The 14,091-nt window shown below is 46.1% G+C and overlaps 1 protein-coding gene and 1 long non-coding RNA gene across 2 annotated transcripts in view; one reads left to right on the top strand and one right to left on the bottom strand.

The window, feature by feature from the left end:
• LOC115140234 (uncharacterized) overlaps positions 1–14,091 on the top strand; it is a 34,647-nt gene that overhangs the window by 2,772 nt on the left and 17,784 nt on the right. The gene's annotated exons all lie outside the window — the stretch shown is intronic.
• Positions 1–14,091, bottom strand: part of kat6a (K(lysine) acetyltransferase 6A) — a 51,086-nt gene that overhangs the window by 20,150 nt on the left and 16,845 nt on the right. Inside the window, 2 exon segments of the mRNA XM_029678466.2 lie at positions 117–232; positions 517–625. Coding sequence (XP_029534326.2) covers positions 117–232; positions 517–625 — 225 coding nt within the window.

Here is a 14,091-nt window from a genome sequence, read left to right as displayed (position 1 = left end):
AGTTGTCTAAAATAGTTCTGTTTGTTGAAAAACAACAGATCTGATTCCTATGTTTTGTGCTGAAGTACAGGCAGACACACTGGCTGACACAGCGACACACGGACACAAACACTCACTGCGTTTTTGCCTTGATCTTGACAGTTGCTGCAGGTCTTGCATTCGATGCACTGCCACCACAGAGCTTTGACTCGCACAGTGAGCTCTGGTGAGAACTTTAGACAGGACGGGTGGCCTAGGGGACACAGTTCAACAGAGCCACACACTCACTATCCTGACAACCACAGGACACCACCACCTCACAACAGAAAAAAATTACACTCAAAAGGCCCTATAGAGCCAAAATCAACCATGACAACAAACTACCAAATTCAGACATCTACGAGAACCAACCTGTGAAATTATAGGTTTAACTAAAGTTAAGACAAATCCAATAGAACAAGGTGCAGGCAGAAGTAGCAGGCAGTGCTGCCTTGATGTCTCAGTGTATAGAAACCGCGCTGCCACAGTGCGACTCACCGCTGTTGCCACAGTCTGCACAGGAGATGAGCTCCTCTGGCTTCTTGTCTCGGTTCGACTCCGTAGTGCCCAGGCAGAAGCTGCAGATAGGGATGGGCTCTGCCACAGGCTGAGAGATGGAGAGAAAGAGTTGGGGGCAGAGAGAGAGAGACACACACACACACACACACACACACACAGAGGGAGAGTCACTTATTAACAGTTCCATTGTACCAGACAGAGGGGTAAAACAACAGCGCATCGTTGTGTCCACATTCAGATCACTGTCAATGAGCCTGCTGTGAGGAGAAGGTTTGAACCAGCCACAGAGACAGCAGTTAAAGTTCAATCAGACAGGAAATGAATACAGTTAATTTGTCAGTGAGATTAAGTGAATGGCAGAGGCAGCAGACTCTTCCCTGGTGAGGATGTTGTGATCTAACAGATGACCATTAAAGGCGATGATGATGATAATGAAAGCCTGCCTATACTACAGATCAAGGCCCATATTATTCACAAAGTGTCTCAGAGTAAGAGTGAGGATCTAGGATGAGTTTTGCCTTTTCAATTATAATGAATGGACACATGATCTTAGATCAGCAGTCCAACTACAACATATGGGCCCAGAGATAATAGTTTCTACAGTACCCAGAGGTCTTGGTTCTGCTCCTAACTGACTGCTTGATCAGACCTGATCTGATACTAGAACATGTCGCATGTCCTGAATGAACCGTCCCTCCCTTGACTCGGCTTGAATGGCTGCACAACATTCCTATTTCATTTCCAGAGCAGCGCTGCGCTGTACAGTGTGAGTAAGGCCGGGATACCTGTTAGTATCGTGGCAAGGAAACAAAATGACAAGCGGATTCAACTTCTTCAGGAGAACAGCCCTAATGTTGGAAACACCATTTTGTTGTTATCAAGAGTCACATTTATTTATTTTCCAAGCTGTAGCAAACAACATTTTATATACAGCAGGTTTTTAAAATGACGAAAGAGTTACATCTGCTTCGTGATTTCATTTTTGCCTTGGAAAACAATATAGTGATCCTGGTATCGTCCCAGCCTTAAGTCTGAGGCCACTAAAGGCCATGTTCTGTTTTGTTGCTTATACTGTAACACACCATCTGACATGTGCTTCTGGGACGCCATAAATCATTCAACATGAGAAGAGGAGAGCCACCCAGGACCCTTTCTCTGAGACACACACACACATCCTCACACAGTCATAACAGACACAGGGCAGCTACACAGAGTGAGTCACACACAATTGTCTTCCCTGCACACACAGAGGGGATAAAAACAGGAGGAGGGATGTGATGGTTCTCCTTCAATGTCCCTGGAGCCTTGGAGCCCAGGGGAGTAGTCAGTGGTGGAGGGAGGCTGATGACTAAAGCCCAGGGGAGTAGTCAGTCAGTGGTGGAGAGAGGCTGATGATTAAAGCCCAGGGGAGTAGTCAGTGGTGGAGGGAGGCTGATGATTAAAGCCCAGGGGAGTAGTCAGTGGTGGAGGGAGGCTGATGACTAAAGCCCAGGGGAGTAGTCAGTGGTGGAGGGAGGCTGATGACTAAAGCCCAGGGGAGTAGTCAGTGGTGGAGGGAGGCTGATGATTAAAGCCCAGGGGAGTAGTCAGTGGTGGAGGGAGGCTGATGACTAAAGCCCAGGGGAGTAGTCAGTGGTGGAGGGAGGCTGATGATTAAAGCCCAGGGGAGTAGTCAGTGGTGGAGGTTAGGCTGATGACTAAAGCCCAGGGGGCTGGGAGGTAGGAAGCCTGGACAGGGGTCAGGCTATAGAGCTCGCGCAAAGGGCTGGATGCTGGGGCGGGGGCTTTCTGTACGCCGGGCCCCAAAAATAAATACAATTGTTCCCAGCCAAAATGTCTGCAAAAAAATGTTTCCATCACAAAATAATGCGTTTCAATCATTGATGGAAGAAGTCAATGTGCTCCAACTTAAATATATTTCATAGACTAATAAATCTTCAAGCTACTTGGAAATTTGTCTGTTTATTTTTAATCAAGCTAAAAGACTGGGCAAAATTGGTGAAGATTGTGTTGATTATCCCCGTTTCCAGTGTGCCCGGCGAGAGGGAATTCTTTCTCCAAAACAGAGTAGAAGACGGTCTCAAGATGGCACCTTCTTGAGGACAAAGTAACGAGGCTGATGTACATCTCAAGCCACTCCAAGGAGTTGGACAGTTTTGACTTCCCAACAGCAGCGGCTCACTTTGAGCAGGTCAAGGTCCGCGCAAACTCAAGTACATTAGATGCATATTATTGTGTTGGTCAGGCCCGGTCCTAGAGGTTCCACTGACACCCTAAGCAAGATCAACATATGCCGTCCGAGTCATGTATAGATAGTATAAAGATTTGGAATGGACAGACTCGAGTAGAGTAATAAATGTGGATCATGCGCAATTGGTGCATTTCAGTTGAGCTTATTCAGTAGCACTTGGAAACAACACATCGTTGAAAACTATTCACGTCGGAGAGTTACAATGTTGCAATTACTTGGCAGCCAACTGCCTATAGTAGGAAACAGAGTTATCAATAACCCATGTATATCACACGACGATAGTGTTGACCCCACGATAGTTCAAATGACAATAAACAGAACATTTATTAACATCATCCAGTAGAACTGTAAAAAGAGCTTTCATGAATGCGTGGCACAGGCCTCGTTTCACAGGACAGTTGGAATAATAAGCTTTCTCTCAATGAACCAGCCTTAACGAAGAGTTTATTTACATATTGAATTTGATTGTCCAACATCAGTTTTATAATTTCTTCATTTTGTGGCCGCCTAGAGCAGCCTCTTTCCACTGCTGTGGTGCTGAATGGCAGCGGGAAAGGGAAGTGAATGGGAATGGGAAGTGAATGGGAAGTGAATGGGAATGGGAAGTGAATGGGAATGGGAAGTGAATGGGAAGTGGGACGGCCCAACTCTGGTGTTCCTAGACAGCCATGTTTTGTTATTAGGCCTAATTCAAATGTTCATGCCTAGGCTAAATTAAATTAGAGATGCCTCAATTATATTTGAAAACATTGGTGTTTTCTTAATTAAAATGTTCATACATTTTATAGGTCAGGTCGTTAGAAAACTATACTATACAAAATGTATATTTTGAAGCTGTTTTATTACTGTGTAGGCAACTTGTTCTGGGTTAAATGTTTCTTTCTGCTTTTAAATGATATTAATGTATAATTTATAGGAGGAATGAAGACTTCAGTAAAACCTGTCATGTTGGTATAAAAACATTGTTCTCCTTTATTTTATTACAACTTTCTATTCTTTTAAGATGAACTACAATAATGGAAATGTCATTTTGAGCACCGTAGATGAACGCCCTAATACATATGTATGTCCGCTAAATTTATCAAATGTCGCCAAATTTTCCTGATGGAAACCCTGCTGGGTAGGATAAGGCTGAGGGCAGGGGCAAAGACATTCCTGGCTGACTGCACATAGCTCCACGCAGGGATGGAAAAGCAGGTCCAAGCAGGGGAGAGGAGGAGAAAAGACAGTCCGAAGAGCTTGATTTATTGGGTTCATTTCCCTCTGACTCAGGCTCCCGCTTGCATGCAGGGACACCTCACATTGAGAACAGAGAGAGAAAGCAAGAAAGAGCGAGGAGAGAGAAAAAAAATGTAGAAAAGAGAAAGGAGGGAAAATATGTCAGCAGTCCTTTGTGCAGTCTCCCAGAGACCAACACCTCAATCATTCCTGCCAGTTAACCCCTTCCTTCCCAGTGGAGGTTGCCCTGTGTGTGCTCACTCACTCGCTCTCTCCACGCTCGAGCAGCTAACGCATGCAGAGCACAGCCATCGGGATTCATACACACACATTACAGTGATGGGTTTCATTGGTGATATGACTCAATTACTGACACTAAAGAATAAATCAATCGTTTTCCAAGACAATATGTGTGGGACAAATGGTGTACATTTTCCTGAAATTCCTCACGGAGGCATGCTTTCTTTTTTAAAAGCCCCCCCAAAATGCTATTATCACATATACCAGATAGGTACAGTGAAATGTGTTGTTTTACAGGGTTGTTTTTATAGTAGTCCAGCACCCCTGGAGCAAATTAGGGTGAAGTGCCCTGCTCTAGGGAACATACACAGATTTTTCACCTTGTCGGCTCAGGTATTCGACCCAACGATCTTTCGCTTACTGGCCCATTGCTCTAACTGCTAGGCTACCTACAGCCCTAACCTTCTGTAAGGTTAGCAATATATTTCCCTCAAGATATAGTCTTCTATTTCATTAGCCATAAACTTACAGACTGGTATGTCAGTCACATGGTTGGCAGAAGGTGACATTCAAGTCCAGAATTCCCACAACAGTGTTGTTGACCTGTATGCTACTATGTACACACTAAATAAGAGATGATTTCAGCAGGCAGGAAACGTTAGTCACAACACAGACACGCCTATAACTCATCTCACCATGTCAATGCAACAGCAGAGTAATCTCTACATGCTTGAACAACTACAGACAGAGTCTTGATAAGCATCGTTCAGGTTAGAGTGAGGGCTCAAGCCCTTTATACCCAGACAGGTAGAAGTACCCCTACCCCTACTCTGTCCTGACATCTAGCCCTCTGTCTTACTAAGGCCAACACTTGAGCAAAGACAGAGCCTAGTTAATAAGGATTTATAGTATAGGCCTAGAATATCCACGTTAGCTGTCCCATTACGAAAGCTACACTGGCTCATGCTACGGTAGCAGATGTCCGTAGTGTACAACAATGGATCTCAACTGGTTTTGCCTCAGGACTCAAATTTAATCAGGTTGTCTCAGTCACAATCCAATATTCACATTACGATTTTGGTTGGCAAAATGCAATCTGGAAAACAGTAACTTTAAAAAAATGTGTTTTACTGTTTAATGCTGTATTGATAGTAAATGTACCAATTATATAACAAGGGAACAATAGTCCCACCTTTTTCACTGTCAATAATTTCAATTTACCCAGAAGGTTAAGCTCACTGGTGTGAGACCACAAAATCCTCTAAATAGCGCTGCTAATAACTCTATATTGCAGATACTGTGATTGAAGAAAAATTGCTTAACTCCTTTAAATATTTAAAATAAATTGATGATTTATCATTGCTACACACTTTCTACCTGGTTTTAGTCGTTTATAAGATACATCGCGACCCATTCAAAATCTCCTGCGATCTAAATGTGGGTCGAGACCCACCAGTTGAGAATCGCTGGTGTACAATATCCTAGCTGAGAGATGCACTGTGAGAGTGGCCTGGTTTCTCCTTGGCCATTTGCATTGGGTGTAATAGAGAAGGAACAAGTGAAAGGGAGAGGACAAAGGAGGAGATAATGAGAGAGAGAGAACAATGAAGAGAGGACGAAAGGATAAAGATGTAGGGAGGGAGGAAATAGGATGAGAGAAAGAGAGAGAGGGAGATAGAAAAGATGCTCTGTTGTCCTTGTCTCATGTCAAGTCAAGGTTCTCATTAACATGTGAAACCTATTTCACCATCCAACCACCAGGCAGCGCTGAGCTGCCCCTCCTCCCGTCCCCAATACAGACTCAGCCCCTCACCACAACCTCATTGATCACTGTTACAGGCCAGTCGCTCCGCAGCACATGCTCGGCCACTCGCACACTCTCGTGACGAGAAACACACACACGAAACACACAACCTCCAGGCATAGCAGGAATATGGAGTGGATGACTTAACATAGCTAGCTATACATCTTCCGATGGCTCAAATGGTTGAGTGGAGAATGGTGTTAGGAACACCCAAGTAGTGGGATTGACTCCTGCATGGGCCAATGGACCACATATCCTGAATCACTGTATTACTGACTGAAAGTCTATTTGGATAATAGCATTAACTAAATGACCTTATTACACGCGTTGGGATTTTGGTTTAAATAGACATGCTTCCTGCCGGTCTAGCGGTTAGAAGCAGTGAAGCACCATACAGTAGGGAGGTTAATGAGGTAAAAGGCTAAATCAGTCATCACTGTATCAAAAAGGTACGAGTTGGCCGTGTGTGTGCCAGCTAAAGACTTCCCAGATGGAGAACACATTGGCCCTATTTGCTGGGCTCTAGTTCTACATAGCCCCGCAGTCATTCTACGCCAACAAGCATTCTCATCACTCTCTCGTGCCGCAGCCACTTTAACCCCAGTCAGCCTGATAATGGCAGTCCACCAGACTACTGCCCAGATGCTGTCTGTGTCTGTGACTCATACACCTCTGGTGTCACTAGGGCAAGTGGGAACACCTGGCCAGTGAAATATGGGCTCTGTTAGATTTCATTAGTGACACACCAACACTAACAACCTGCTCATAATACATCCCTATTTAAAGGCCAAGCATAGGCTAAATACATCCATAACCTGAGAGAAGTATAGGTCAATGGACATGGCCTTTGAGCACAGAGTAGAAGTCAATTCAAATTATGTCTCCTATCTAAGGACTCCAGGTAATGCATTGGGTTAAATGTAAACAATAGCTGTCTCCAATGCAAATCAACCTGCACTTTCCCCAGACTCCACACTGCGCCATAATATGGTTTAGTCTACTAACAAATAAATCAGCCCTGTATTGTCCATCAATACTTTCCTAAACCCTACTTGATCCATTGGCTTAGCAGACTGCTAACAAATATCTGCTCTCTCTATTGCAAACCCGGGAGACCGCACTGACGATGCAGCGGTGGGGGAGACCGCACTGGCGATGCAGCGGTGGGGGAGACCGCACTGGCGATGCAGCGGTGGGGGAGACCGCACTGGCGATGCAGCGGTGGGGGAGACCGCACTGGCGATGCAGCGGTGGGGGGAGACCGCACTGGCGATGCAGCGGTGGGGGAGACCGCACTGGCGATGCAGCGGTGGGGGAGACCGCACTGGCGATGCAGCGGTGGGGGAGACCGCACTGGCGATGCAGCGGTGGGGGAGACCGCACTGGCGATGCAGCGGTGGGGGAGACCGCACTGGCGATGCAGCGGTGGGGGAGACCGCAGACTGGCGATGCAGCGGTGGGGGAGACCGCACTGGCGATGCAGCGTTGGGGGAGACCGCACTGGCGATGCAGCGTTGGGGGAGACCGCACTGGCGATGCAGCGGTGGGGGAGACCGCACTGGCGATGCAGCGGTGGGGGAGACCGCACTGGCGATGCAGCGGTGGGGGGAGACCGCACTGGCGATGCAGCGGTGGGGGGAGACCGCACTGGCGATGCAGCGGTGGGGGAGACCGCACTGGCGATGCAGCGGTGGGGGAGACCGCACTGGCGATGCAGCGGTGGGGGAGACCGCACTGGCGATGCAGCGGTGGGGGAGACCGCACTGGCGATGCAGCGGTGGGGGAGACCGCACTGGCGATGCAGCGGTGGGGGAGACCGCACTGGCGATGCAGCAGTGGGGGAGACCGCACTGGCGATGCAGCGGTGGGGGAGACCGCACTGGCGATGCAGCGGTGGGGGAGACCGCACTGACCCAAGGCACATAATCCTTGTTTACTGGTATGTTGTATTTATGTCCTGTGTTGCGCTAAGGCTTTACTTAGCAGATACAAACAGGGTTGTAATGTTAGCTAAAAGGGGGAGCTAATATCCATGTGAGACGTTTCAGTAATTAGCCTACACAGGGAGAGCGGTACATGCGTATGCCATTACGGTTTGACACAATTAGGCTCCAATTAGGCCTACAACTCATTCATAGGCAGACAACCAACCTGCTAGCACACTGAACAGAATGAATCAGGTCAGTGAGAACACTACACGGTCACCCCAATCCAATCAGTTGCTTATATTTTCACACGTCCCTCCCCTGAAACAGCAACATCAGTGAGGAGAACTTTGCTTCACCCGGGTCCAGCTGCTGTGAAAAGGGCAAGCACAGGGCCACGATCGCTCTTCATCTCACCTCCCTCCCCGACACCATAACAATTCCCATCCTATCCCTGTCCCATAGCCTCCTAATGGCCCACTAGGCTCATAACTACAGCTGGCTCTGGGTGGCTCATCTCAGGAAAAGCAATGAGGTTTGCTATCTATACATCTGTGACCCTTGACTGACTCCACACCCCCCTTGCCTCCCCCAATATGGCCCGGTAGTGACCCCCTATTAGGGGGAGAGAGTGGGTCTGCAATAATGTTTGAATGGAGCTGTGTGACACAGTCATTCGGTGTTGAGTACACAAATCTCCCCTGCCATGGGGTCAAAGCCGGTGCTTATCCATTTGTTTTGCTTTTTCCCCCCTCCCCTTCCATCTCTCCCCTCACCCACCGCTCCCATTCTAAATTACAACCACTAGCAATCATGAAGGCAATATGGCACTGATGAGCCTTTGCCTGAGTGAGAGGGAGAGAGAGTGAGAAGAGGGAAGCGTGAGCGTCACACCCCACCAGTCACACACACACAAACACACAGTGGGATAAGCTAGAGGACATGAGGCTGATAGAGGCTCTATGGCAGAGACATGGTGAGGCAGCTACTTTAATACTGCAAATAGCAGCATAAGAGGAACAGAGCTGTCTGGTCTGTAGGTTGCCTGAATGCCAAAGAGAAACATTCAAATCACTCCCAACCAGCAAGGAAGCTGCTTTAGTTGCAGTACATCCAGAGTTCACCATGCAATGGCTCCAAACAACAAATGAACACCACTACGAATGAGCCTGTTTACTCAACTAAGTCAGAGGGATCACTGTCTTAAAAGGATAATCCACCTCAAACCACTAATTCCTATGATTAACAGTGTTAAATAATACTAATTAGGGCTGGGAATTTCCAGGGACCTCACGATACGATATTATCACAATACTTAGGTGCCGATACAATACGTATTGCGATTCTCACCATTCTATATGTATTGCGCTTCCGATACTATATTTTAGTGAGATGCGATGTTCCAAACATATTGCTCACCATATATTTGCTGCAGAAGGCCAAGAATGCCATGAGAAAGTGAGTTTTGATCAGTCATGGAAATAAAAGTGCTGGGCCGAGTTAAAGTTGGCTGTCAGAAGTATTACAATGTAAATGTTATTTTAATCCATCTGTCTGCAAATTTCAAGACGTCATATGAGGGTGCAGTGAGACACTTTTCTTGTTAACAGAATGGAAAATGTAAATGCTTTATTATCTAAATGTTGAAAGTGCGTGGGCAATGGAGAGAAACAAAATGGTGCAGTTTGAGACCATGTGGCGCAGTGATGCAGGCACTGGAGATGGGGGTGTGAGCATGTGGGTCTGGGAAGGTGTGATGTAGCTGATGTTTGTGTGATGTCTTTTGTACAGTGCATTCAGAAAGTATTCAGACCCATTCCCCTTTTTGCTACTTATTTGCCTTATTCTAAAGTATTTTCTTTTTTTAATCCTCAATCTACACACAATACCCCATGACGACAAAGCAAAAACAGGTTTAGAAATGTTTGCAAATTTATGGAAAAAAAACAACCCAGAAATAACTTATTTACATAAGTATTCAGACCCTTTGCTACGAGACTCTAAATTGAGGTCAGGTGCATCCTGCTTCCATTGTTCATCATTGAGATGTTTCCACAACTTGATTGGATTCCATCGGTGGTAAATTCAATTGATTGGACATGATTTGGAAAGGCACATACCTGTCTATATAAGGTCCCACAGTTGACAGTGCATGTCAGAGCAAAAACCAATGCCACGAAGTAGAAGGAATTGTCCGTAGAGCTCAGAGACAGGATTTTGTCGAGGCACAGATCTGGGGACCGGTACCATTGAAGGTCTCCAACAACACAGTGGCCTCCATCATTGATGGATGACCAAGAACACAATGGTCACTGACAGAGCTCCAGAGTTCCTCTGTGGAGAAGGGAGAACCTTCCAGAAGGAGAACCATCTTTGCAGCACTCCACCAATCAGGCCTTTATGGTTGTGTCCAGACGGTAGCCACTCCTCAGTAAAAGGCACATGACAGCCAGCTTGGAGTTTGCCAAAAAGGCATCTAAAGGACTCTGACCATGACAAACAAGATTCTCTGGTCTGATGAAACCAAGATTGAACTCTTTGGCCTGAATGCCAAGCGTCATATGTGGAGGAAACCTGGCACCATCCCTACGGTGAAGCATGGTGGTGGCAGCATCATGCTGTGGGGATGTTTTTCAGCGGCAGGGACTGGGAGACTAGTCAGGATCGAAGGAAAGATGAACAATGACCGAAGTACAGAGATATGCTTGATGAAAACCTGCTCCAAAGCACTCAGGACCTCAGACTGAGCGAAGGTTCACCTTTCAACAGGACAACGACCCTAAGCACACAGCCAAGACAATGCAGGAGTGGCTTCGGTACAAGTTTTCTGAATGTCCTTCAAAGTACTGAGTTAAGGGTCTGAATACTTATCACATTTACATACATTTTTTATTTTGAATAAATGTGCAAAGATTTTTTTTAAACTGTTTTAGTTTTATCATTATGGGGTATTGTGTATAGATTGATGAGGGGAAAAAAGGTAAATCCATTTTAGAATAAGGCTGTAACGTAACAAAATGTGGAAAAAGTCAAGGGGTCTGGATAATTTTTGAATGCACCATGTATGTGTGTTTTGTATTGTTAATTTTTTTAAACATTATTATCTTACAACAAAATGGAAATGAAAGTGCTGAAAACAAATTGGCTCCATATTTAACCTGGAGAACAAGCTACGGAGGAAAAATACTGGCGTTTTGGTGAAAGTACAGCCAACTAGCGCAATAATTTTGCATTTTGTCAAAATGTTATGATAGAACAGCAAAAATAATATTCTGATATGTAAATGTATTGATCCCCCCATCTCTAACACTACTATATGAAAACAATATTTTTGGTGAACAAATGTTTCATTTTGTCGTTAGAACAAGATTGCTAGGAACATGTTGGTTGAAGCTCAAGTGGACTACAAAACCCATAATGCAAAAGGTTGCTACCAACTAATGTAGGTACACACAATAATACAAGTCAATATCAGCATGTGAAGTACAGTAGCTAGCTACCTGTGAAATCTCCTAAACAAACTGCACTATCAATTTAAGAGTCTCACCAAGTTCAGCTTGCAGTTCCTCTCTGCAGAGTACGTTGCTATGGCAACAATGGCCAGTTCCCACGTTTCCCAGACACACAAGCCGCATTGCGAGATGGTACTTGAAAGAGAAACTGAGTTGAATCATTTGGTACACCGTATAGAATGAGCACATCTAAGCAAAATCTCTACTTAGTCATGAGGATATTGATAGTATGTCCATACCATCTATTGGCTGATTTGGCAATCTAGAAGTAGGTAATTGTCTTAAAAGCATTATTAAATGTTATCCTCTATCTCCAGTGACAAGAACCATGTACAGTAGCTATGATGTGTTCCTACTCAATTTCCGGATTTCACAGATGGACCACATAGAAGTTAAATCACGGGGAAAGTTTTTATTTTGTCCACTGAACACAGGCTTTCACCAAGTGACAGGGGTTTCATGCTCTTATTTTATTTCTGGTGGTGGATTATCCCTATAAGTGGAGGCCATCTGGGCCAGAGGGTCAGTAGTGAGTTAGCCTACATGGCAAACAACCAGCAGGTAAGTCAGGCATGTGACTCCTGGCTGCTCCCACCACCTGGCAGAGATCATCTTAGAATGCGTCCCAAATGGCACCCTATTCCCTATATAGTGCACTACTTTTGACCAGAGACCTAAGGGCCTTAGTCATATACACTGCTCAAAAAAATAAAGGGAACACTTAAACAACACAATGTAACTCCAAATCAATCACACTTCTGTGAAATCAAACTGTCCACTTAGGAAGCAACACTGATTGACAATACATTTCACATGCTGTTGTGCAAATGGAACAGGTGGAAATTATAGGCAATTAGCAAGACACCCCCAATAAAGGAGTGGTTCTGCAGGTGGGGACCACAGACCACTTCTCAGTTCCTATGCTTCCTGGCTGATGTTTTGGTCACTTTTGAATGCTGGCGGTGCTTTCACTCTAGTGGTAGCATGAGACGGAGTCTACAGCCCACACAAGTGGCTCAGGTAGTGCAGCTCATCCAGGATGACACATCAATGCGAGCTGTGGCAAGAAGGTTTGCTGTGTCTGTCAGCGTAGTGTCCAGAGCATGGAGGCGCTACCAGGAGACAGGCCAGTAAATCAGGAGATGTGGAGGACGCCGTAGGAGGGCAACAACCCAGCAGCAGGACCGCCACCTCCACCTTTGTGCAAGGAGGAGCAGGAGGAGCACTGCCAGAGCCCTGCAAAATGACCTCCAGCAGGTCACAAATGTGCATGTGTCTGCTCAAACGGTCAGAAACAGACTCCATGAGGGTGGTATGAGGGCCCCGACGTCCACAGCCCAACACCGTGCAGGACGTTTTTCATTTGCCAGAGAACACCAAGATTGGCAAATTCGCCACTGGCACCCTGTGCTCTTCACAGATGAAAGCAGGTTCACACTGAGCACATGTGACAGGCGTGACAGTCTGGAGACGCCGTGGAGAACGTTCTGCTGCCTGCAACATCCTCCAGCATGACCGGTTTGGGTCAGTCATGGTGTGGGGTGGCATTTCTTTGGGGGGCCGCACAGCCCTCCATGTGCTAGCCAGAGGTAGCCTGACTGCCATTAGGTACCGAGATGAGATCCTCAGACCCCTTGTGAGACCATATGCTGGTGCGGTTGGCCCTGGGTTCCTCCTAATGCAAGACAATGCTAGACCTCATGTGGCTGGAGTGTGTCAGCAGTTCCTGCAAGAGGAAAGCATTGATGCTATGGACTGGCCCGCCGTTCCCCAGACCTGAATCCATTTGAGCACATCTGGGACATCATGTCTCGCTCCATCCACCAACGCCACGTTGCACCACAGACTGTCCAGGAGTTGCTCCTCATCAGGAGCATGCCCAGGCGTTGTAGGGAGGTCATACAGGTACGTGGAGGCCACACACACTACTGAGCCTCATTTTGACTTGTTTTAAGGACATTACATCAAAGTTGGATCAGCCTGTAGTGTGGTTTTCCACTTTAATTTTGAGTGTGACTCCAAATCCAGACCTCCATGGGTTGATGAATTTGATATCCTTTGATAATTTGTGTGATTTTGTTTTCAGCACATTCAACTATGTAAAGAAAAAAGTATTTAATAAGAATATTTCATTCATTCAGATCTAGGATGTGTTGTTTTAGTGTTCCCTTAATTTTTTTGAGCAGTGTATATAGGGAAAGGGGCAGCATTTGAGACATAGCCTTGCAGTATGAACTGAAAGCCTCACAGGACAAACCCCTTGTACGGCAGAGAAGAGTAGAGCAGAACCGAAACGTACTACTCACTCAGTCACAACAGAGTCTGTCTGGAAAGCAGGAGGAGGATCTTTCAGATCACTATACACTACAGCCCTGTCATCCCTGCGGTGACCTGGATATCATCCCATGGCTGATAAGTGTCTGTATTGCACACAGTGTACAAAACATTAAGAAAACCTTCCTAATATTGAGTTGCACCCCCGTTGTTGCCCTCAGAACAGCCTCAATTCATCAGGGCATGGACTCTACAAGGTGTTGAAAGCGTTCCACAGGGATGCTGGCCTATGTTGACTCCAATGCTTCCCACAGTTGTGTCAAGTTGGCT

Source organism: Oncorhynchus nerka, linkage group LG13, assembly GCF_034236695.1.
Source record: "Oncorhynchus nerka isolate Pitt River linkage group LG13, Oner_Uvic_2.0, whole genome shotgun sequence".
NCBI classification, from domain to species: domain Eukaryota; kingdom Metazoa; phylum Chordata; class Actinopteri; order Salmoniformes; family Salmonidae; genus Oncorhynchus; species Oncorhynchus nerka.
Note: the sequence above shows the minus strand (reverse complement) of the source record. Positions and strands in the feature narration are given on the sequence as shown.